Source organism: Cervus canadensis, chromosome 2, assembly GCF_019320065.1.
Source record: "Cervus canadensis isolate Bull #8, Minnesota chromosome 2, ASM1932006v1, whole genome shotgun sequence".
NCBI lineage: Eukaryota > Metazoa > Chordata > Mammalia > Artiodactyla > Cervidae > Cervus > Cervus canadensis.
In genome coordinates, this window is record NC_057387.1 from 79,840,964 (window position 1) to 79,863,357 (window position 22,394).

The window sequence follows — 22,394 nt, forward strand, 5'->3', positions numbered from 1 at the left end:
GAGCAGCAAAAAGTGTCACAAACACTCCATTTGAGATGGATTTCACTACTAGTTTAAACTTTAACCAGAGGCCAGACTTGTTTCAAACAACTGCTGGGGCTTTTCATAAAGAATACAAATAAGATGGGGAGGAAGGAAATTTGATCAGGTTTCTTTGGCTGGAATGGCACTGCCTCACATCTGAACAAAGTAGCCACAATTAAAGAAGCAGAGACCCAGAATTTCCCAGAGGTGTAGGTTCAGTTATTTATTGCAAAATGATCATATTACTGGATACTAAAAAACAAGAGAGCAGGTCAGGCAGGTTGGTTTACTCATTTGTGTACCGCCCCCCACCTCCACCCCACTGTGGCCCCGATCATTTAAAAGACTCTTTTATTTTAGTTTGAAAGAGGAAAAGCTTAAAATTAAATGTTATTGTGTGTGTGTATATATACATACATATTTAACTTAAAAGTATTCTTCTTCTTTAAGGTATAATTGATTAAGACTGGGGAAGGAGAAGGTCAAAGTCATTACTATGTTACTGTGTATGCTGAGAGACTTCTAAGGTCCAACAACTGATTCTTAGTCTGAGAGTTCACTACAGGGAGTAGACTTTATGGACAATTTTTCCAGCTCAAAGATGGCCAGGGAGTCATGGCCACATAGGTTTGGTATCTTGTATTTCATTCTAATTCATTCTAAGTCTTAGGAAAAAAAAAAGAGACAAAAGAAAATCACCTGTCTTTACCACTGCCAGCAGTTTTGCGCAAACAGAACCTTTAAAAGTTCTAATAACCCTCCTACACTTTTCTCAAACCAAGAATTCATGATTGAAATATAGTCTTCTGTTTAGGCTTGACACTGACTTAATTTCTTCTCCAGGAACGACTGCAGACTCTCACGGGTTGGACAGAGACTTAGATTCATGTCATATTAGTTTTTGCTTTCCAGCACCAGCCCTTAGATCCTAGTCTCTCTTCTATGGGAGGCTACAAAGATAAGCTGTTAGGAGAGCAATGCAAACAATAAAATCAAATCCTCCTTCAGGTGCAGCATGCTTGTAAGATGGCGTTACACAGTCTTCTTTGCTCATAGAGCGAATGACCACTCCCAAGGCCTGGCATTTGGGAACCTTCAGTCTTACCATTAATTGACACTGTCAGTGGCAACAGGTGAAATTCCAAACTGCTTCTCTCTGTTAGCACCATTACAAGAACAAGCTACTCATCTGTCTTCAGCGGTAAGATGTTATTTAGACAAAAATAACCATTTCCGTAAAGTACAAGGTGGCATTAAGAAATCCTGACTACTCATATTTAAAAATAAAGCTTTTAATAAGGCACAGTTCTAAAAGGAGCAGAAAGTGGAAGAAAAAAAATTGCATTAAAAAAAAGCATTCCATAAGGGCAAATAGAACTTGAATTGTTTGGGTTGTCAACTACTATGGAGTTTAGAAATCCAAAACCACAATATGTAACACCATGATAGCCTACGTAAAGCTGAGAAATCTTACTGGTCCATGGCTATAATTTATACATCATTCATGAGTCAGACCTGCTATTCACAAAAGTTTAGAAGTTTGGAGTTATGGGATTTACTTGAACAGAGACACAAGGAACAAGAAACTGGCAATGGTTTTCAAGCCTTTAGAAGGTGGAACTTTTCCTAAATAACAAACCTTTGATTCAAACCAAGGTTTTCAAAACACATAGTACACATCTTTAACATCACTGAAGTCATGTGAAAGAACGTGGGTATGTCAAATGAGAGAAATATATGATATTTCATGATGACTTGCAAAACACCAGTATTCTTATATTATTTGCTACCAAACAAAGTAACTTTCTGTTACAGTAGACTTCCAAAATAACTGATATATTCTATTCTATTTAAGGCAGAAGTTCAGGATAGAGATCAAATTCCAATATCTTTTGGAAAAGTAAATTAAAAAAATACAGAGAGGGGTGAGAGGCAGCAAAGATCTTTTTAAATTTTAATTTAGATAAATTTTCACTACTTACAGATTTTTCTTTCTCAAAGGCCCTGGTTTATAGTCTAGACTAGGGGTTGGCAAACATTTTCTGTCAAGGCCAGAGAGGACATAGTTTAGGCTTTGTAGGCCTCATGGTTTTTGCTGTAATTACTCAATGCAGGAGCAGCCATAGATATCACATAAATAAATAAGCATAGCCATAAAATGTTCCAATAACATTTTCTTTTAAGAAACAAGCAGAGGGTTAGATTCGACTGGTGGGCCATAGTCTAATGGCCCCTGGGGTAGACCCACATAATTCCTGTTCACTCTCCAAATACCAGCAATGCTCTGTCTGTGAGCTGAGCACCAGACAATCACTGTTCCTCCTACCCACTGCCTACCAAACCTGGTTCTTGTCCCAGTTGGACTTCCCGCTGACGCCTCATCTTTTTGAAGGCTTCCAAAGCAAACTGCTTGCCTTCTGTATCCCCACTAACTAGCCATTATCACTCTTTGATTGACCCTTTTCATTACTAATTAACATGCTTTCGGTGTGTGCTGGTTCCCCACAACCACGTGTACATGCACGCGTACATGCTAAGTTGCTTCAGTCACGTCCGACTCTTCGAGACCCAATGGACGGTAGCCCACCAGGCTCCTCTGCCCATGGGATTCTCCAGGCAAGAATACTGGAGTGGGTTGCCATTCCCTTCTCCAGGGGATTTTCCATACCCAGGGATTGAATCTGCGTTTCCTGCTTTGCAGGCAGATTCTTTACCGCTGAGCTACTGGGGAAGCGCCATCCATGTGTATATCATGTCAAATCAAACTTAAGAGTCAGAAAAGTAGTAGATAACCAACAATGATCTACTGTATAGCAGAGGGAACTATATTCAGTACCTTTAATATAATATAATATAATTAATATAATATAATAACAATATAATAATAACCTTTAAGGGAAAAGAATGTGAAAAAGAAAAATATATATATACATATACACATATAAATATATAACTGAATCATGAAACTAACATGACATTATAAATCAACTATACTTCAATTAAAAAAAAAAACTCTGAGTGAATGCACTAGTTCAAGCTCTTTCTGTGAGACAGAGCCCTGGCCTTTCAGTACTGACAGGGCCTCTTCTCTGAATAGACCATATTTATGCACGAATCAACTAAGCCTCCATGACGGCTAATGTGAAATGCCTACAAACACCACACAACAGCTGTGATTATTGGAGACATGAAGGGAGACTGTTTAATAAGCAAAGTTGACAAGATTCAGTTCCATGAAGGGAACTTGAGCTTCTATGTAACATGCAAGATATACTATAAGTCAAGAGATGAAGAAGAGATACATCAAAACATTTAAGGGAAAAATAACCACCATAGATTGGATGATCACATAGGTTAGCAGAGAATTAATCCTCAAACGACCTGGAATTTGAAACACTAAGCTCCATGGAGGTTCTCTAGCCCACGGGAGGCCTACCGAGTGCTGGGACCTGTGCTGTTTGCAGGTCTTTGCTGACATTTAAAATAAAAAAATGCAAGACCAATACAAACAACCCCCACAACAAACAAAGCAATGATTGATTCATGGCCTCTCTTCCCACTACCCCCACCCAGCTGATAGGTATACACTGAAGTTCAAGGCACTATTTCTGAGTAACATGATTACTAAAGCACAGGTTTCAAAGTACCCTCCTGAATTCACCCTATAGGATTTAGGGATTTATTCCTACTGCTGATAAATTTCACACAAGGAGAAGTATGAGACGCATTGGGCCAGTATTTAAAGTCAGGGTACCAAAGTTTACCCCAAGCTGGGAATCAACTAGCTCTGTGTCAACCTCCTAAGCACCTTGGTTTTCTGTGCTGCAAAATGGAAATCCTATGTCTGTGTGATTTTTAGAGCTCAACTATTTTGGGTTTTGAAATCATTCACTCCCTATGTGTGGGTTTTGAAATCACTCACTCCCTATGTAAGTCTAGGAAAAGTTGTGTAACATTTTTGAACTTGCATATCCTTAACTGTAAAACTGGATAATATAGCACTAATTTAAGAGGTTTTTCTGAGAATTAGAATTAGTATATGTAGATGCCTAGTACACAGTGGGCTCACACCTTTAAAAAGTATGTATTGAGAATCTGCTGTGTCCCAGACAGCGTGCTGGACTCTGGGCTACTTATTACCCTTAGAGTTGTGTTCTTAGGATGTTAAGATATACTGAAAGTAATCAGGATCACGCAGTGCCATGTGGCAGCACCAGACCATCAGGAATCAAGAGTTGAACTGTTCTCAGGACCTCCCTACTGGTCCAGTGGTAAGACTCCACGCTCCCAGTGCAGGGGGCCTGGGCTCTGTTCCTGGTCAGGGAACTCCATCCCGCATACCACAACTAAGGATCCTGCTTACCACAACTAAGACAGCACAGCCAAGTAAATAAATAAATACTTTTTAAAAAAGAGTTGAACTGTTCTCAACTGTTCCCATGGACCTGGAGTTCCCTGGCATGGACTGTCACTCTTCTAAGGCCGAGGTTTGACCTGTGCTCTTCAAGCCCCACCTGCAACATGAAGTCACTTGGCTGGTGAGAGAGCCGATCCCGCTGCCCTGGGCACAGGATAGCTGTGCTTTTATCTCCTGGACTGGACAGCCATCAGCTTTGCCGACCCAGCGGTGCTTCACCTGTTCTTCTGGAAACAAAGCTCGAAGGCTGGGTAAACAAAGACTGGGTAACAGCCTTCCCTCCACCTCGGTCTATGTCACTGACTTCACCCTCCCTCCAGCTCTGTGGGTGGGCATAGAACCAGGGCACACCAGTGAGAAACCTATTACCTTTATTTTTAATGTCAGGGAGGAGACCTCTGGGCCAGAGGCACAGGGAGTCCTGCTCACAGCCCCAGGCCCGCAGTACTGCTGTTGCTATAAGACTGGGGGGCAGGGGCTGTCTTTTTCCCGGGTGTGCTTCTGCATGCCCCAGATCTTTTCCAGCAGGCCAGAGACAGAGGCCTCAGTGGGCTTGTAACAATCAGCCAGCAGCTCCTTGACCCTGGTGGCTGGGTCTCATCACTCTCCACGCCCAGGAGTTCATTCACATCCATCTCCAGCTCCGGGATCCCCTTTTCCTGGCAGCCATAGAGGCCGGGGAGCTGCTCCAGGATCCACTCCTCAGGTTGAGGCGCTTCCGTAGCTCCTTGAGGGCAGACCTGACCATGACCTTCCCGCGGCGCTTCGCTGAAGCCTCACCTGCAGCCCCGGGGCGGGGGTGGGGCCTGAAAGTAGATGCTGCCGCTGCCTGGCCTGTGCGCCAGGGTCCCCACCACTGTAACCCCTGGGGGGCCACCGGCTGCCATGCCAGCTGCCTCCCCCAGTATCTTTTCAAGTGTTAGTTGCTCAGTTAGTCTGATTCTTTGTGACCCCTATGAACTATAGCAACCCCAGGCTCCTCTGTCCATGGGATTCTCCAGCCAAGAATACTGGAGTGGGTAGCCATTCCCTTCTCCAGAGGATCTTCCCGAGCCAGGGATTGATCTCAGGTCTCCTACATTCTACATTGCAGGCAGATTCTTTCCCGTCTGAGCCACCAGAGAATCAGATCACTATCTTTTAAACATAAAGATTATTTCAAAAGTGAGCAAATGACCCACACTAGGCCACTTGGAGCATCCAAGAAAGAGTTGGGCTTCCCTAGATCTCTTGGGAGAGAGCTGTTCTCTTTCCCTTGGGACTGTTACAAGGGTGGGAATTAAGCTCGGAACTGCTCATATCATCAGTGCCATGATCTGAGGAGATTCAGCCTGAGAATGAAGTTCACACAGAGGACAGAAGATCTGAGAATGTAAAAAGACAGATTTCTGAAGGTACTGCCTGAGCATCTGGATCCAGTTCTACCTGAAGCCACAAACCCTCAGACTTTTCCATTACACAAACCAATCCATTATTTTCTTTTGGGGAGAATGGAGAGGTGATTAAGCAATCTGGTTGGGTTCTTTCACTTGTAAGAATATTTCACTTGAAAGAGTACTTATTAACATGTCTTCTGTTCATTATTGCAGGAGTCCCCAACCTCCAGGATCTAATGCCTGATGGTCTGAGGTAGAGCTGATGTAATAATAATAGAAATAAAATGCACAATAAATGTAATGCCCTTGAATCATCCTGAAACCATCTCCTATATCCCAGTCTGTGGAAAAACTATCTTCCATGAACATGGCCCCTGGTATTGAGAAGGTCGGGGACTGATGCATTACTGGGTATGCAACAATTCAACAATGATTATTATGGTATTCAGGAATTTGAGGATTCGGGAAGATCTACAGATATCCCTCAGGGATATGAAGGTTTCCTAAATCCATACTGTATACCAATAGAAGGGACCAACACAAACAAATCCAAATGCCCACAAATACTTTTAATACCTTGCTATATTATCCATTTCTTTAATTAATGAATCTCATCTGAGTAATAATTGTTTGTTCTTCTGGTTGTTTGTTCTTTCAGGTTGAGGGGCAGGACAGGCTTGTCTGGTTTGTTTACTAGAGCCTAGCACAGTGCTTGGCAGATGGTATATTCTAAAAAATTATTTGCTGATTTGACTTGTGTAAATAACAGTGGTGTTTATCCCTTAGCAAGAATGAATGCCTGAATGAAGACAAGTCAAAGTGAAGTTGTCACCATGGCTGTGGGCTAGAGTCATCATGGTGGGGGGTTCACTGGCCTGTTCTTCCAACCAAACAAGAGTGATGGGCTGGCTCATGTCCCTGAGGCCCCATCTCTTCCAGGGGCTCCTCTCAGTGAGGAGAAATACACACACCTTCTGGACTCACAGAAGCAGATAAAAGAGAAAGCTGGAGCTGAGGAGTGAGGAATGAGAGAACAGAGAATCCTTTCAAGATAACCACATAAAAAGACAGCAAAAGATATGGGGATGGGGGGAATCTGAGACAGCTAACATTTAGTAACATACTAGTCCTCTTGATGAAAGTGAAAGAGGAGAGTGAAAAAGTTGGCTTAAAGCTCAACATTCAGAAAACTAAGATCATGGCATCCGGTCCCATCACTTCATGGCAAATAAATGGGGAAACAGTGGAAACAGTGGCTGACTTTATTTTTCTGGGCTCCAAAATCACTGCAGATGGTGACTGCAGCCATGAAATTAAAAGATGCTTGCTCCTTGGAAGGGAAGTTATGACCAACCTAGACAGCATATTCAAAAGCAGAGACATTACTTTGCCAACAAAGGTCCATCTAGTCAAGGCTATGGTTTTTCCAGTGGTCATGTATGGATGTATGAAAGTTGGACTATAAAAAAAGCTGATCGCCAAAGAATTGATGCTTTTGAACTGTGGTGTTGGAGAAGACTCTTGAGAGTCTCTTGGACTGCAAGGAGATCTAACCAGTCCATCCTAAAGAAGATCAGTCCTGGGTGTTCAGTGGAAGGACTGAGGTTGAAGCTGAAACTCCAATACTTTGGCCATCTGATGCAAAGAGCTGACTCATTGGAAAAGACCCTGATGCTGGGAAAGATTGAGGGCAGGAGGAGAAGGGGATGACAGAGGATGAGATGGTTGGATGGCATCACCAACTCAATGGACATGGATTTGGGTGAACTCCAGGAGTTGGTGATGGACAGGGAGGCCTGGCATGCTGTGGTTCATGGGGTCACAAAGAGTCAGACACGACTGAGCGACTGAACTGACTGAATCACATACGTGGCCCTTTCCATATGTCATTTCACTTCCTCCTCCTATTAACACCTTAACGTTTCACACAGGTGGGAAAACAGAGGCCAGCAGAGGCCAGGGGATTGGCACAAGCCTGTGCAGATCCTGAGTGGCTGGGCAGCATTTGAATTCTATTCTGTCTGACTCCACAGCCCAGGTGCTTTTCATTGCAGTCTTCTGCTCCCATATGAATTATTTTTCAGAGGTCAAATTGTTTATTTCCTTTCACAATATTTGCCTTATAGGTCCCTTATTACTGTTCTACAACCTGTCCACTCTGGTGTTCCTCACATGTGTTTTGTACATAGGAAAAATGAATCGTTTGGGGTGGAGAGGAAGTAACTGCCACTTAAAACCAAGAAATGGCAAAGGTAAAATTTACCGTGGAAATACACAGTTTAAAAAGCCATCCAGTCACGTGAGTGATTGAATCCACTTGTTTCAACAACACATAGGATGTGGCATGAAACGGGTGACTCCGAGTGATACCGCAGCCACATCGACAGGCCTGTGCCTTCCCATTTCGAGTATCAGTGCTCACTCCGCTTTGCCTACGTGGATGATAAGCTGATACTACATAAACATTGTTAAAGCTACAGTTCCATGCTACAGTAATTCACTTAACTTTAACATGATTTATTGGTTCTGTCAATCGGGGAGGTTGAAATCCCTGCATTAAAGCTTAAATGCGAGCTTCATATTTAAAACAGCAAGTGTGTGAGTGTGGGTGATAGAAGCAAACATTCCACATAAAAGGGAGATACAAGTCCAATACTGACTTTTTATTCTACTCTGAAAAAAGAAAAATAAAGAATGAATCTAAACATAAAATTAACATTATATTAAGCTCAAATAGAAAGATCTGATCGGGATTTATCCGGTTATATGATTTACAGTGCAAGCAGTACCCAGAAGTCTTATCAATGACATGATTTCAAAGAAACCTTGCCCAGAACCAGTGCCTTCACTGTGTCTATATGTGTGGATTTATGGTTGGGGGACGAGGAGGTGGGGGTGGAAGAGAGCGAGGGAGAGATGAAGAGAGAAAGGGGCAAGAAATTCCAAGGGAGAGCAGCTCCTTTTGTCCAAGTGTGTTTCAATCTGGGTCCACGTGGTTAACCACCAATCACCCTATTCTTCTCTCAGGCACTCACCCGGGGCGGGGGTGGGGGCGGGGGTGCATTTTGCCTCTTTAAGAGATTAAGGAGCCAATTGGTCTTACTGCTCTAACCTGTCCTCCTTGGGACCACATATTAACAGATAGCACTGCAGAAGGGCTCTCTTTAGAAGTTTGCTGCAGGGATGACAAATTAACCCAGCAGGGTGTCCCACACATCTATCTCAGTACAAATTATTAGTGTAATAGAGCTTTTAGTTATGCATTTATCTAGTAATTATTGAACGGTTACACAAAACCAAGCTGAGCAGCCACGGCCCTTTATGAGGCTCGCTCGGTGGGTGGCCTTACAGTTAATTTAGGGTACTTCTCCACTAAGCAGTTCACTTGCAGACAAATTAGCTAAACAGCCTTCTCCTTTAAATATTTTCCATGTCACAGTGAAACTCTTTACAATACAATAAAGGTACAGTTTTAATTACACGCTTCCTGACTTTTGTTTAGTTGTAGTTTTAAAACATTTGCTGGCACTGTTTTTTCCTTTGGCTGGGTAGTAATAGCTGGCTGTAAGTATCTGGCTAATGAATTTAATAATTTCCTGAACTGGGACTTAAAGGGCCTTTGCTAAAAAGCTGCTTTTCCTCTTTACCATCCAGTTCCTTCAAATCCCATCAGCAACGGTTCCCATTAGGCCGGGCACCAGCACTTGAGCTAACCTTGCCCAGTGTTCATAAGCCCTCTTATTCTCTTTTCAGTGCTCCTCAAAGGTGGTACTTGTTAGGTCTGTGATGCCTGCATTTGAAAGTCAATTCTGGCAATTCTGATTGTCGAAAGACAACGTAATGTTTTTTCAAATGACATACTCCAATAATAAATAAACACTTTGCATCTGTTGGCAGATTATTTCAGCACCTTGTTAGCAACAGGTACTTAATTGCTTCTCATTTTCCTGAGATGATTCAATTGCACTAAACCAGGAGAGACAAATTAAATTCAGCTCCACTGAAAGGAGCACTAGCGTGTTCTACAACTAAGTTAAAAAGATTTCCTAAGAGGCAAAGGAGTCTGCTGATATCATACAAGAAAGCTAAATGAAACAACTGCTTAGGTAGGGGGCACATGCCAAGGAAGGATGCCAAGGTCACAAGAGCGATGGAGCATCAGAGACTTCTTCGTTCTTTAGGGTCCTTCATTTGAGCAGAAACATTTATAATACCACAGCAAATATTCCATAAAAAGAGGATCAAATCATTCTGAGCTCAGCATTTCTCTTAATGTCCATGAAAATAGAAGCTCTTAATTAAAACTGAGTAAATGTATGGATGTGAGAGTTGAACCATAAAGAAGGCTGAGCATCGAAGAATTGATACTTTCCAATTGTGGTGTTGGAGAAGACTCTTGAAGAGTCCCTGGGATAGCAGGGAGATCAAACCAGTCAATCTTAAAGGAAATCAGTCCTGAACATTCATTGGAAGGACTGTTGCTGAAGCCCAATACTTTGGCCACTTTCTGACTCACTGGAAAAGACCCTGATGCTGGGAAAGATTAAAGGCAAACAGAGAAGGGGTCGGCAGAGGATGAGATGGTTAGATAGCATCACTGACTCAAAGGACAAGAATTTAAGCAAACTCAGGGACTGATAGTGGAGGACAGAGGAGCCTGGCATGTTCAGTTTATAGGGTCACAGAGGGTCAGACAAGACAGTGACTAAACAACAACAACAAGTGTATATCAAGCACTTATTCACTAAGCTGGGCATCTCCCTAAATGCCATGAAATACATGCATTTGAAAATGGTATTATTATCACACATGGAGGATGGAAAGAATTACCTGTTATTTCCAAACTTTCTGTTTGCTGTCAATCAAATCTATGTGCTCATTCAACAAATACCTACTAAGTGCTTTGCTAACGCCATCCACGAGGCTGAGAGATACAGTATCTTGGGAGGAAGAATAAAGATGTGGTCCCTTTCTAATGGCCCTGCCATCTAGTGATAACTGAGCCTTCCCACTATTCCTCTCCTTCCTTCCTTCTCTATTATTGTCTATGAATCTCCAGTCTTCCAACCTTTCCTGGTGACCTCTACAGTGCATTATCTTTAGCCAAACTGGGAGATACTATTGACTTCATACCCTCACATGTCTCATCATTAAAGGCAAGATTCTTGATTGGGCCACGAGGATCCTGAATTTAGTGATGTTTATAGAGCATGAAAATGTCTGAACAGAAACTGGCAGGATTCTTTGAAAGCTGCACAATGTATCTTAGGCTTATACTGTTTTAATACATATTGCACATGTCTTCAAAATCAGGGCAATCTGACTTCTAAAATCCCTTCGTGTGTGTGTGTGTGTGTTTTGACCCATAATGAAGTGGGGCTTTGACCATTTGCTCACATTTTGTGTGTCTGGATTCCTCAGTACTTAGTTGTCTAAAAGCACAGTTGTTTGCTGTTGCTGCCTCCTTACAACTAGGAGGTACTCTCTTTGAGAGAGGGTAAGTCACACTTGTTTGGACTTGCCCAGTGTCAACTGCCACAGTAGTTCTATCAGGTGGACCCTGATCTTGGCAGCACCCTGGGAGTACCCATCACAAGGCTGGCTTTCTTGTCTGCCATCTACTAGGAAGTAAGCAAGTTGAGGCCAGAATCCAAGCTTTATTCCCCACTCTATTCAGCAAGTAGCAGAGCACCTTGTACCCTGTAAGTGCTTGATAAATATTTGTGGAAAAGTTAACAGGCCCCTAGACAGTAATGGGAGTCTGCACACTAATTTCAATATTAAAAAAAAAGTCAAAGTGACCTCAAAAGCTACCTTTGAAATGACTCGCACCTACCAGAAACCCTGCATTTACCAGTAGTAAGGATTCACGGGCTCATAAAAAAAGGTCAAATGATCTGTTTATGACTGCAATTACAAAAAAACCTCAGTGTGATAACAAGAGTTGTATCATACTTATCAAAAGATCTAAATGGCTATGTCATGTCCTTGACTAATAAAAATTGTGAAAACAGAAATAAATGCAGTTGATTTCTCCCAGTAGTGGAGAAAAAGGTAGAAATAGCTTGAAAAAGGCTTAGCACTGGAGGCTAGATTTCTAGTCTTGGCTCTGGCCAACTCAGATTTCCCATTTCTCTGAGTAATGGTAACTATGTTGTTGACTGCTAGCCAGAATATTTTTCTCCTACTTACCTACTTATAAAACCCCAATTTTATACAGAGCAGCAATGTGCTCAGTCAAATACTGAGATTTTCCAGCCTCCCTTGCAGCTAGAGGTGATCAAGAGGCATAGTTTTGATCATGCTGAGAAAGCTTCTATGAATGGTGGCAAAATGACCTGGCAAGCACTTTTGGCTCTTGTCTGCTCCCTTTTTTAAAATGCTTGGAACGCAGATGCATGGCAGGAGGGCAGTGGCTACATCCTGACCATGAGGTCGCAGCATGAGGATGAGAACAATCCACTAAAGCATGGATAAGAGAAGAAATCTCAATCCTTGACTGCACTTAGGTGCCACCATGACAGTTCTGAATCACATATTTGGTTTTTATTTTTTAAATTTTATTTATTTATTTATGGCCGTGCTGAGTCTTTGTTGCTGTGAGGACTATTTCTCTAGTTGTGGTGAGTGGGCTAGCCTGCGGTATGCGGGCTTCTCATTGTGGTGGCTTTTCTTGTTGCAGAGCACTCACTCTAGGGCATGCAGGCTCAGTAGCTGTGGTTCCCGGGCTCTAGAGCAAGGCTCAATAGTTGTGGCCCATAGACTTAGTTGTTCCAGGGCATGTGGGATCTTCCCAGATCAGGGACTGAACTCATGTGTCTTGCATTGGTAGGCAGATTCTTTATCATTGAGCCACCAGGGAAACTCCACATGTTTGTTTTAGATTTCCAGTTACTTACAGCCCAACACATTTTTAAGGGATCCAGGAAAAGAATTAAACCAGAAGACTCCAAGAGCACTATTCTGAAATTCTATGGCTCTAGACAAAGCTCAATTGGTGCTTATTTGTCAATTACTCTCAACCCCTGCTTTACAACACGTACAGTGCAGGTTCCTTACTGCCTCTTGATCCCTAAAGCACAGAGTTGCTTTACCTTGTGCTAAGCATTTAAATTAAGTATCATCCATTATCTTGTTTCTGAAAATAGCAAAGACTTAAGGCAGAAACATAAGTTTCGAGAAGACAACTTTTAAGAAATTCTAAAATATCTCTGATAAGTACTCCAAATAATTCTCAAAAAGAATTAGGCCCTTTTAAATCATCAGGCAAACCTACAACTCTTAGAAAGGCAAAGGGAGGAAAAAAGAAAAATAATAATAATTTGTCTTCATTATCATGAAGAAGATGAATTGTCATGATCAAACACTTTATTATGGTTGAAATTTTAAGTACTGCCGAAAGAAAGTCTTTGAAAGTCCAATCTTTCAGTTTAAAGTGCACAGTAACTGTAACAACGTATAATGATATAACAAACACCCTTACGGAAACTTAATCTCTTCCTCACTCAGTAGGGCATTCCATAGTCTTTAACCTCTTCACCTAATTTTAACTACATAAATGTTAGTTACTCAGTCGTATCTGACTCTTTGGGATACTATGGACTGTAACACGCCAGGCTCCTCTGTCCATAGAATTCTCTAGGGAAGAATCCTGGAGTAGGCAGCCATTCCCTTTTTTAGGGAATCTTTCCAACCTGGTATCAAACCTGAGCCTCCTACATTGCAGGCAGATTCTTTACCATCTGAGCCACAAGGTGGCAAAGTATTATTCCCCATGATACAGATGGCTAAACTGAGGTCACAAAGTTAAATAATTTATCAAAGCCATAAGCAACGACACTATCAGAGAGGGGATTCATTTTAAGAAATCACATGTCTCTACCTTCACAAGGTAAATTGCAAAATTAGATTCCAATTTTAGACTAGAAGATTAGAAATAGCATCAACTAAGAAACACCATAGCTTTTAATAAACCTTACTTCATAATTTTGCAAAAGCTTTCTTTGGATGAAAGGCCATGGTTCTTCCTCATCTTGGACATTCCTTATAAAGAAGTGCCATATAAACTATTGTCATATGTCACCCTTAGTCCTTCTGAAGCAGTGAGAATCTGTCAGTTTCAGGAATGGGATGAATATCTCTTCTATACCTTTTATGCACAACTTGCGTACTTTTTATTCATTCAAGTAAAGTCTGAGCACAAAACCCACGGTGTGAGAAACAATGAAGATACCAAAAAGTGTTTATTAGAGATCCTTCCTCACAGAGGTTTTGTTCTAGAGAAAGAAAAAGACATGTACATGAACTGACAAAGTAAGACCAAGTTGGTATAGGGAGTGTGAAAATGTGCCGTGAGAGGCTCTCAGAGTCTGCAGACCGTGAGATGATGGCAGCCTGGTTGGAGCTGAGCAGGTTTCAGGTAGAAAGTGGTACCTGAATTGGTCTTGGGATGGGCAGTGTGTGGACAGGTAAAGGCGGAGGACATCATGACCGCATGAGACTTTCAAACCCCTGATGAAAATAGGTGACTTGACTGTTTGCATGACCTGATCGTGCCTGTAAGAAGATGATTTCATCTACTCCTAAGATAATATAATTCTCTGAGGTCGAGATTAGATCTTCAATTTACAGATGAGGAGCCCATGGCTCAGAGAAGCAAAGCTATGTGCCAGGTTCACATAGCTGGTAAAAGTGGTGGAAATGGGATTCAAACACCAGTCCATTCGACCTTCAACCCTAGCTTCTGCACTTATCCACTCCCCTCAAGGCTCTATTTTTTCTGCCTCAGCTTTGCAATCATCAAAGAGAGGTTTCCGGTGTAAAAGGTGGCCACCAAATTTCCAAACGTAGCTAATTTTTGCAGTGAAAAATAGGACCGTTGCTTGTTTTCAGTGAATGTGGTGAATTCATTGAAATTTGAGGTAGACTTGCTGTTCTGTAGCTTTGTTAGCATACTACCTCTGGCCTGGGCACTGGGGTGTATTACACAGCTACTGTCTACTGATGGTGTTTGTCTAGTCAAGGTATTCCCATGAGAAATTTTAAGGAAGGCAGCAGAGGAAGGCAGCTATCCAGAGGTGACTATGCTATGTGACTCTGAATAAGACTGCAGTTAACAGCCTCTCCAGTGCCCCAGGATCCTCATAAACGATACACCTTTCTCTTCTTCCTTGTCTTTTTGAAGTCTGATCATCTGTCTGGATTCTCTAATGATTTACCATTTCAGATTATAGTAAGAGAAAGTGAAAGTGTTAGTCGCTCAGTTGTGTCTGTCTCTTTGTGACTCCATGGACTGTAGCCCGCCAGGTTCCTCTGTCCATGGGGTTCTCCATGCAAGAATACTGGAATGAGCTTGCCATTTCCTTCTCCAGAGGATCTACCTGATTCAGGGATTGAGCCTTGGTCTCCTGCACTGCAGATGGATTCTTTACCATCTGAGTCACCAGGGAAGCCAAGCCTCTCCTTCCAATAAAAAGAAGATGTGAGGTTGAATTCTCCTTAATGTACATACCACATTTATTCTACACTGGCTCCCTCTGCCAGACTCTCCTTTTTTAAATCCAGCCTCATTTTCCTAAAACATCAACTCTTAGTCCCAGATGTGATGTCATTCCAAGCATTAGCCTTCCAACCAGTTCATAGAAGGGTAAGAGGGAATATGATACCTATAGCAAGTATGTCTTAAATAACAAGTGTCTAAACATCAACCTTTAAAAAGGTCTTAGCCCAACAGGGTCTTATGTTAATCTATCTCAACTCTGTCATGCTGACAACAAAGATGCTGCTGAAGTATTTCATCCCAACTACCCCACTTCCTTTCACCAGACTGCTAAGTTGGGCAGGATGTAATAAGAATGGGTTCCTGAGTAGATTTCCCAGAAAGGAGAACTGAGGATGCTGTGAACCATATTGAAGTCTGGTGAAAAAATTCTTTGGAATTCCATAATTCTTCCATAATTTTTAAATTGGGCATCTTTCTCTTTTCCTTATAAACAATTCCGTGAGTATGAATAGAAGACCAAAACTCACAGTTCTGTAGAATAAGAAGGTCCCCTCCGGTTCAACCCAGTGTGGATCATTTTAGCAAATGTGATTAATTGTTTAGCATGAAGAAGCTCCCAATAATGGTACTTATGAGGAAGTGCTAGAATAATTTCTAGATCTATAGTTTTAAGGCAAGACATATAGAAAGCATTCAGTATTTACTGAATAAATGATAACATACACACATTGCCTTATACCCCTCAGAGTCTCTACAAATATTGTTTTATTTTAGTTTCTGTGTAAGAATGTGAGGTTGGGAGAAAAAAAAATTCCTTCAACAGTACTACTATCCCTATTTTACTGCAGAGGACATTAAAAAATTCAGAAGATAAGTAGAAATGGAAAGAAGCAACTTAACAAACTACCCTGATTGCTGGCATTGCTGCTTCCTAATCCTTACTGTCCTGGTGTACAAGGAGTCTTTTCTTCACTTGGAATGCCCTCCATTCATCTAAGTGACTTTTAAGATTTGACTTTGACAATACCTACCCTTTGAAGGTTCTTTAGGTGATATAAAGTGAAAAGTAACTATGCATTCCACAACATATTCTAAATGTTTATTTTTCTGTACTGGACAATATGCTCTATGAGGACAGGAACCACTGAATTCCCAGTGTCTGCCCAGTGACAAGCACTCAGTAAATCCTTGGTTAATGGATGAAGGAACCTCCATAGTTCCCTCTTCTGAGGTCCTACAGAAACCTCTGCTTTTAAGATCCATGTAGCATTTAGAACATGTCAGTCTGATCATAAAAAAAGTTAGTTGAGAATCATACACGCCTTATCTCCCTAAGACCAAAAATCTTCTGACTAAATCTTCATATCTCTTACTTCCCACCACAGTTTCAATGCTTAAGGAATGCTGACAACGAGAATAATATCAACACACTGCCCCATTCAAAGAGATTCATTCTGGGAGCACATAATCCCATTCAGATGTAAGGTTTTCAAATTAAGGGGGGAAATGCACATATTTTTCACTCTTACACACAAGTGAAATAATTAGGACACTTAAGAAAGTTCCATCAATGATCACAAGATCTTCAAAGACGGGGCAAGCGAGCTTTCATAATTGTGGATAAAGACACTGTTTCATATAATAATCAAAATACTTATTTTCTTCAAGGTGATTTCTACACATGTACATTGGCCAGCCCTCTAAACTGCTTTATTTGCCTGAGATGCACACAGAGTATTCATAAAGGGATTCAGACTTGTGGGACTCACATTGAGATTAATGCAAGAAATACCAGTTTCTCCAGGCGTATGTCAAAGTAGACAAGAGACCATAACTTTCTAGGATGTTTTATGATAGCAGCTGGTAGATCACAAACTTACCTAAACAAAAATCTGATGGAAGAAAGCAAACGTGGTTACAATTATTCATACTCCTACTGTGGGAGTTTCATAAACAAACTAATAAATATTTTCATCTTGCAACAAGATCAAGTTAAGTGATTTGCTGACATTCTCTTGAGGTTTAAAGCTTGTCTTTAATGTGAAATACAAATCATATTTCTTGTGGACACATTTTAATAATAAACTTAAAAGCACACGAGACAAAAATAATGAAAACATTGCAATGAAAACCAGACAAACTATCTACCACTTCAAAAGGAGAGAATGAAGACGGCTCGTCAACACGGTGATGTAAACAACCTCGACGCAAAATGTCACATATTGAAATCAGGTTTCAAGAAAGGGGAATCAGCAGGGGTGAGAGAACGAAAATGAGCTATTACACAAAAATAAACTCACCTAACACACACACACACACACACACAGACACACAAGTGCCCCTCTCATATAATTTCTAAGATAAGGAAGTGTTAGTCGCTCATTAGTGTCCAACTCTTTGTGACCCCCATGGACTGTGCCCACAAGGCTCCTCTGTCCACGGAATTCTTCAGGCAAGAATACTGGAGTGTGTACCCACTCCCTTCTCCAGAGGATCTTCCCAACTCAGGGATCGAACCCAGGTCTCCCATATAGCAGGCAGATTCTTTACCTTCTGAGCCACCAGGGAAGCCCTTAAGACAGATTTTATTTTGGTTAATTCAAATTACCTCCCACCTCTTTGCAACATCCCACCAGCAAAGAAAGAGGTAAAGATCAGGGTTTGATACCAAATCTCTTGGGTCCCTACAGTTCCAAAGCAGTCCCCAAGGATAAGAAACTGGAACACTCATTTCCTTCAGGACTACTCTGGGGAAGTCCTTGTCATCTCTCATTTTACTACTCTCGTTCCAAGGTCATGAACCAAGCAGAATCAAGGATGCCAGCGGAGCAGCTCACCTCTGGGTCCTGTGATGACGGGTCGGTGATGCTGTGTGAATGCCGTTCCCAGGGAGGAGGTCTGTGAAGGGGAGGGGCTGCTGAAACCAGACTTCTCCGACTTCTTCAGTGTGGTTGGAGATGGCATTCCTGGCAGGAAGGATGAATGGATAAGCACACTTAAATCACAGAACACAGCTTACGCAACCTAAAATATCAAACTTAAAAGAATTAAAAAAAGAAATCTACCTGCAATTGGAAAAGTTATTTTGAACTGGTTTGAATTTGTCATAGAAACAAACAGGTAACAGAAGGGTCCCCTGATGTCAGCATACAGTTGATTTTAACTTACTCTCCTAAATCACAGCCCATTTGAGGGCTACTGATCTTCTCTAATTATGGAACACTACTTTCCCAGTGCTTCCTGAAAGTTGTTAGTCTGGGCCAGGGGCCTCTGGGACCATTCACAGAGAAGGCTATAGAAGCATATGAGAAGTAATATGCAATCATCTCATCTTGCCTGTTACTTTACTTCACTTCAGCACCAAGGCACATTTTATACAATTTAGCTATTTTAACATTTAAAAAAACCCTCAACAATGGTAACTCAGTTGTTCACCCAGTGAATAATTTATAATAGAAAAGAAGAAAAGGTAAAAGTTAAAAAATAAAAATTAAATGGTTAAAGATGTCATAGCCAATGCAAATAATATTGTAAAAGAATGATGACAATGGAAAGGTATTTAATGACATGGGATAAAGACATAGCAAGCCATTACAAAGTGGGATATTACACTGTGATGCCATTTTAAAATGTATTTCTATGTACAGAGAAAGAACTGCAAAGAAATATGCATCAACTATAATAGCAGTTCTCTTTGCATGTCAGATTTGAGTGATTATCCCTGCTTTTTTCTGCTTGTTTTTTCTATGACGAACATATATTACTTTATTTTAAGAATATATAATAAAAGTTTGTTTTTAAAAATAGTATTTGTACTATAATCTAAGCTTTTCATAGCATTTCCAGCATAGCAAATGCTCTAGGAAGAAAATCATGCAAAAATGGTCCCCTGTAATTACTGCATGTGTAATGTTGTCAGTAACCACACTGACACACACAACTAGAGGCATCTATCAGTTTGGTAGGGTGCCAATTAAAACCATGAAAACTTGGATGTAAAAATAAAAGAAATGATTCCTTAGTCTCCACATCATAGGACAAATTTGGGCTCTTTTAAATTTGCAGTACAAAATTGGTCTGATTTCATGTCAAAGAACCAAATCTCATTTCATCTTATATATTTATGTGTATTATGCTCTGTCTATGGCCAGAGAATTATTTGGGTGACCTGGAAAAATAAATAATAAAAATAATAATGATATTAGCATGTAACTGTTATCAAGTAGTTGCTAAGTATCATTACTATTTTAAGCCCTTTGTAAGTATAGATCTGTTCAGAAACTTAGCTAGTCTATGTCTAAACATGTTCTTATTTCTGACCACAGATTTCCTTAATGAGATTCTACAAGACAACCTTCAAGTGTGACGACAGATTCTGTAGGAACAGAGACCAGGCCTGCTTTGCCAGCCTCTATTTTCAGGCTATCTGATAAACAGTCTAGAACATACCAAGTGGCCCAAAAAGATATGCAAACTATTAACACTTTTAGAGTTCTCAGCTTTATCTGTGGCTTTACTAAGAGATGCCTGGACAGAGCCAAACTTGGGGTTTTGACCCCAGGAAAGAAACAAACTGCAGACTGTAAGTAAATTTGCATAGACAGACACAAGAACAAAATGAAGTGACGTGTGATTTTCACACAAACTAGACAAATCAAGATCAGATTCATTCCAGATCAATATCTATGTGACTTGAATTAGAAACAAGTCACTAAGTGACTTTAGCTATATTTGCTTGCTCGCTGAATCACTAACCAAAGTCATGCCATGCCAATGTCCTAACATCATTAGGATGAATTGAGATTTTGGATTAACATTCACTGCAAGTAACCTAACCTAAGGTATCGTCATGAGAAGAGATTTCAAATTTAAAAATAAAAGGAAAGAAATCCAAAGCTTCAAATGTAAACAAATCTCCCAATTCATTCAAACTTCTTCTGTGCAAACAAATTTTTAGGCTTCCAACCAGTCCACTGATTTAAACTCAGCCAAATGCCTGAACTATGTGTCATAGAGCAGAAATAGAATAGAAAATGAAAATGTCAAAACTTTTAAGATGGCAGAATTTTTTTCAGATGATGGAATTGATGAAATGCAGTATCCAAACTAATCTTATTAAAGAAAGCAAACGGTTAGACTCAAGGAAAAGCTGTCATTTCTTTGAAAAGTTCATGTTTTCCGACCCATGCCATTCTAAATAGGGCAGAAATGCTGAGATGCTTTAAACCCACCAGTTCCACTTTTTAAGGGGGGAGGGAAATTATATTTAGATAATACACATCAAGATGATGAAGGTGGTAAATGGATTCAAAATGATCAAAATTCAAATCCTCCTTAAAAGGGTTAAACTGAGAAGAAATACTGTGTGTACAAGAACAAGCCAAACTCTGTATAATCTAAATTTATCACAGCCAAGTAATATGAACCCCAAGACTGTCATGAATCTCAAAATTGCTTTGTGTTTTCAATTTTTAAAGACTCATATTGAGCACTTTTCCTTATTATATATTTTAATATTTTCTCCATATGCATAATGTATGTTTTGGTTAATTTGCTCTGTATACTTAATTGACCAAATGAAGTTTCAAAATGCGAGTCAACTGATTTCTGTTTAAAGCTAGACAACATTAATCCTAGCTTTTCTTTCTGAAATCAAATTTGGTTTCTGTATGTTATGTTAAAAATAAACTCCTTGTTAAAATTTCTTTTACCAAATAGCTATACAACTGTTATACAATTACTGCACAGATGAACGACTGATTGGCTTTCTCTTAATGAGTCAAAACTTTCATTTCAATATATTTTTTAGAAGTATCAGATTTTTAAAAAAAGATTATAAAGTAATGCTACATATTTCTCTGGAACAAACAAAATATTACTTCAAAATCCCTTTTGATATGTAAAAATAAAGAAGTCTAGCTGGTTTTAGAAAAGGCAGAGGAACCAGAGATCAAATTGTCAACATCCACTAGATCATCAAAAAAGCAAGAGAGTTCCAGAAAAACATCTATTTCTGCTTTATTGACTATGCCAAAGCCTTTGACTGTGTGGATCACAATCAACTGTGGAAAATTCTTCAAGAGATGGGAATACCAGACCACCTGACCTGCCTCTTGAGAAACCTGTATGCAGGTCAGGAAGCAACAGTTAGAGCTGGACATGGAACAACAGACTGGTTCCAAATAGGAAAAGGAGTATGTCAAGGCTGTATATTGTCCCCCTGCTTATTTAACTTATATGCAGAGTACATCATGAGAAACGCTGGGCTGGAGGAAGCACAAGCTGGAATCAAGATTGCTGGGAGAAATATCAACAACCTCAGATATGCAGATGACACCACTTATCTTATGGCAGAAAGTGAAGAAGAACTAAAAAGCCTCTTGATGAAAGTGAAAGAGGAGAGTGAAAAAGTTGGCTTAAAGCTCAACATTCAGAAAACTAAGATCATGGCATCCGGTCCCATACTTCATGGCAAATAGATGGGGAACAGTAGAAACAGTGGCTGACTTTATTTTTCTGGGCTCCAAAATCACTGCAGATGGTGACTGCAGCCATGAAATTAAAAGATGCTTACTTCTTGGAAGGAAAGTTATGACCAACCTAGACAGCATATTAAAAAGCAGAGACATTATTTTGTCAACAAAGGTCTGTCTAGTCAAGGCTATGGTTTTTCCAGTGATCATGTACGGATGTGAGAGTTGGACTATAAAGAAAGCTGAGTGCTGAAGAATTGACGCTTTTGAACTGTGGTGTTGGAAAAGACTCTTGAGAGTCCCTTGGACTGCAAGGAGATCCAACCAGTCCATCCTAAAGGAGATCAGTCCTGGGTGTTCAGTGGAAGGACTGATGTTGAAGCTGAAACTCCAATACTTTGGCCACCTGATGCGAAGGGCTGGCTCATTGGAAAAGACCCTGATGCTGGGAAAGATTAAGGGCAGTAGGAGAAGGGGACGACAGAGGATGAGATGGTTGGATGGCATCGCTGACTCAATGGACATGAGCTTGGGTAGGCTTTGGGAGTTGGTGATGGACACAGAGGCTTGGCGTGCTGTAGTTCATGCGGTCACAAAGAGTC

The 22,394-nt window shown here is 40.6% G+C and overlaps 1 protein-coding gene and 1 pseudogene across 4 annotated transcripts in view; both read right to left on the bottom strand.

Moving 5' to 3' along the window:
• NFIA (nuclear factor I A) overlaps nt 1-22,394 on the bottom strand; it is a 396,205-nt gene that overhangs the window by 67,630 nt on the left and 306,181 nt on the right. For all 4 annotated transcript variants that reach the window (XM_043461143.1, XM_043461142.1, XM_043461144.1 and 1 more), the window contains exon 7: nt 18,157-18,285. In XM_043461143.1, the coding sequence (XP_043317078.1) occupies nt 18,157-18,285 (129 nt within the window). The remainder of the gene's footprint in view (nt 1-18,156; nt 18,286-22,394) is intronic.
• On the bottom strand, nt 4,514-5,328 carry LOC122437367 (annotated as a pseudogene).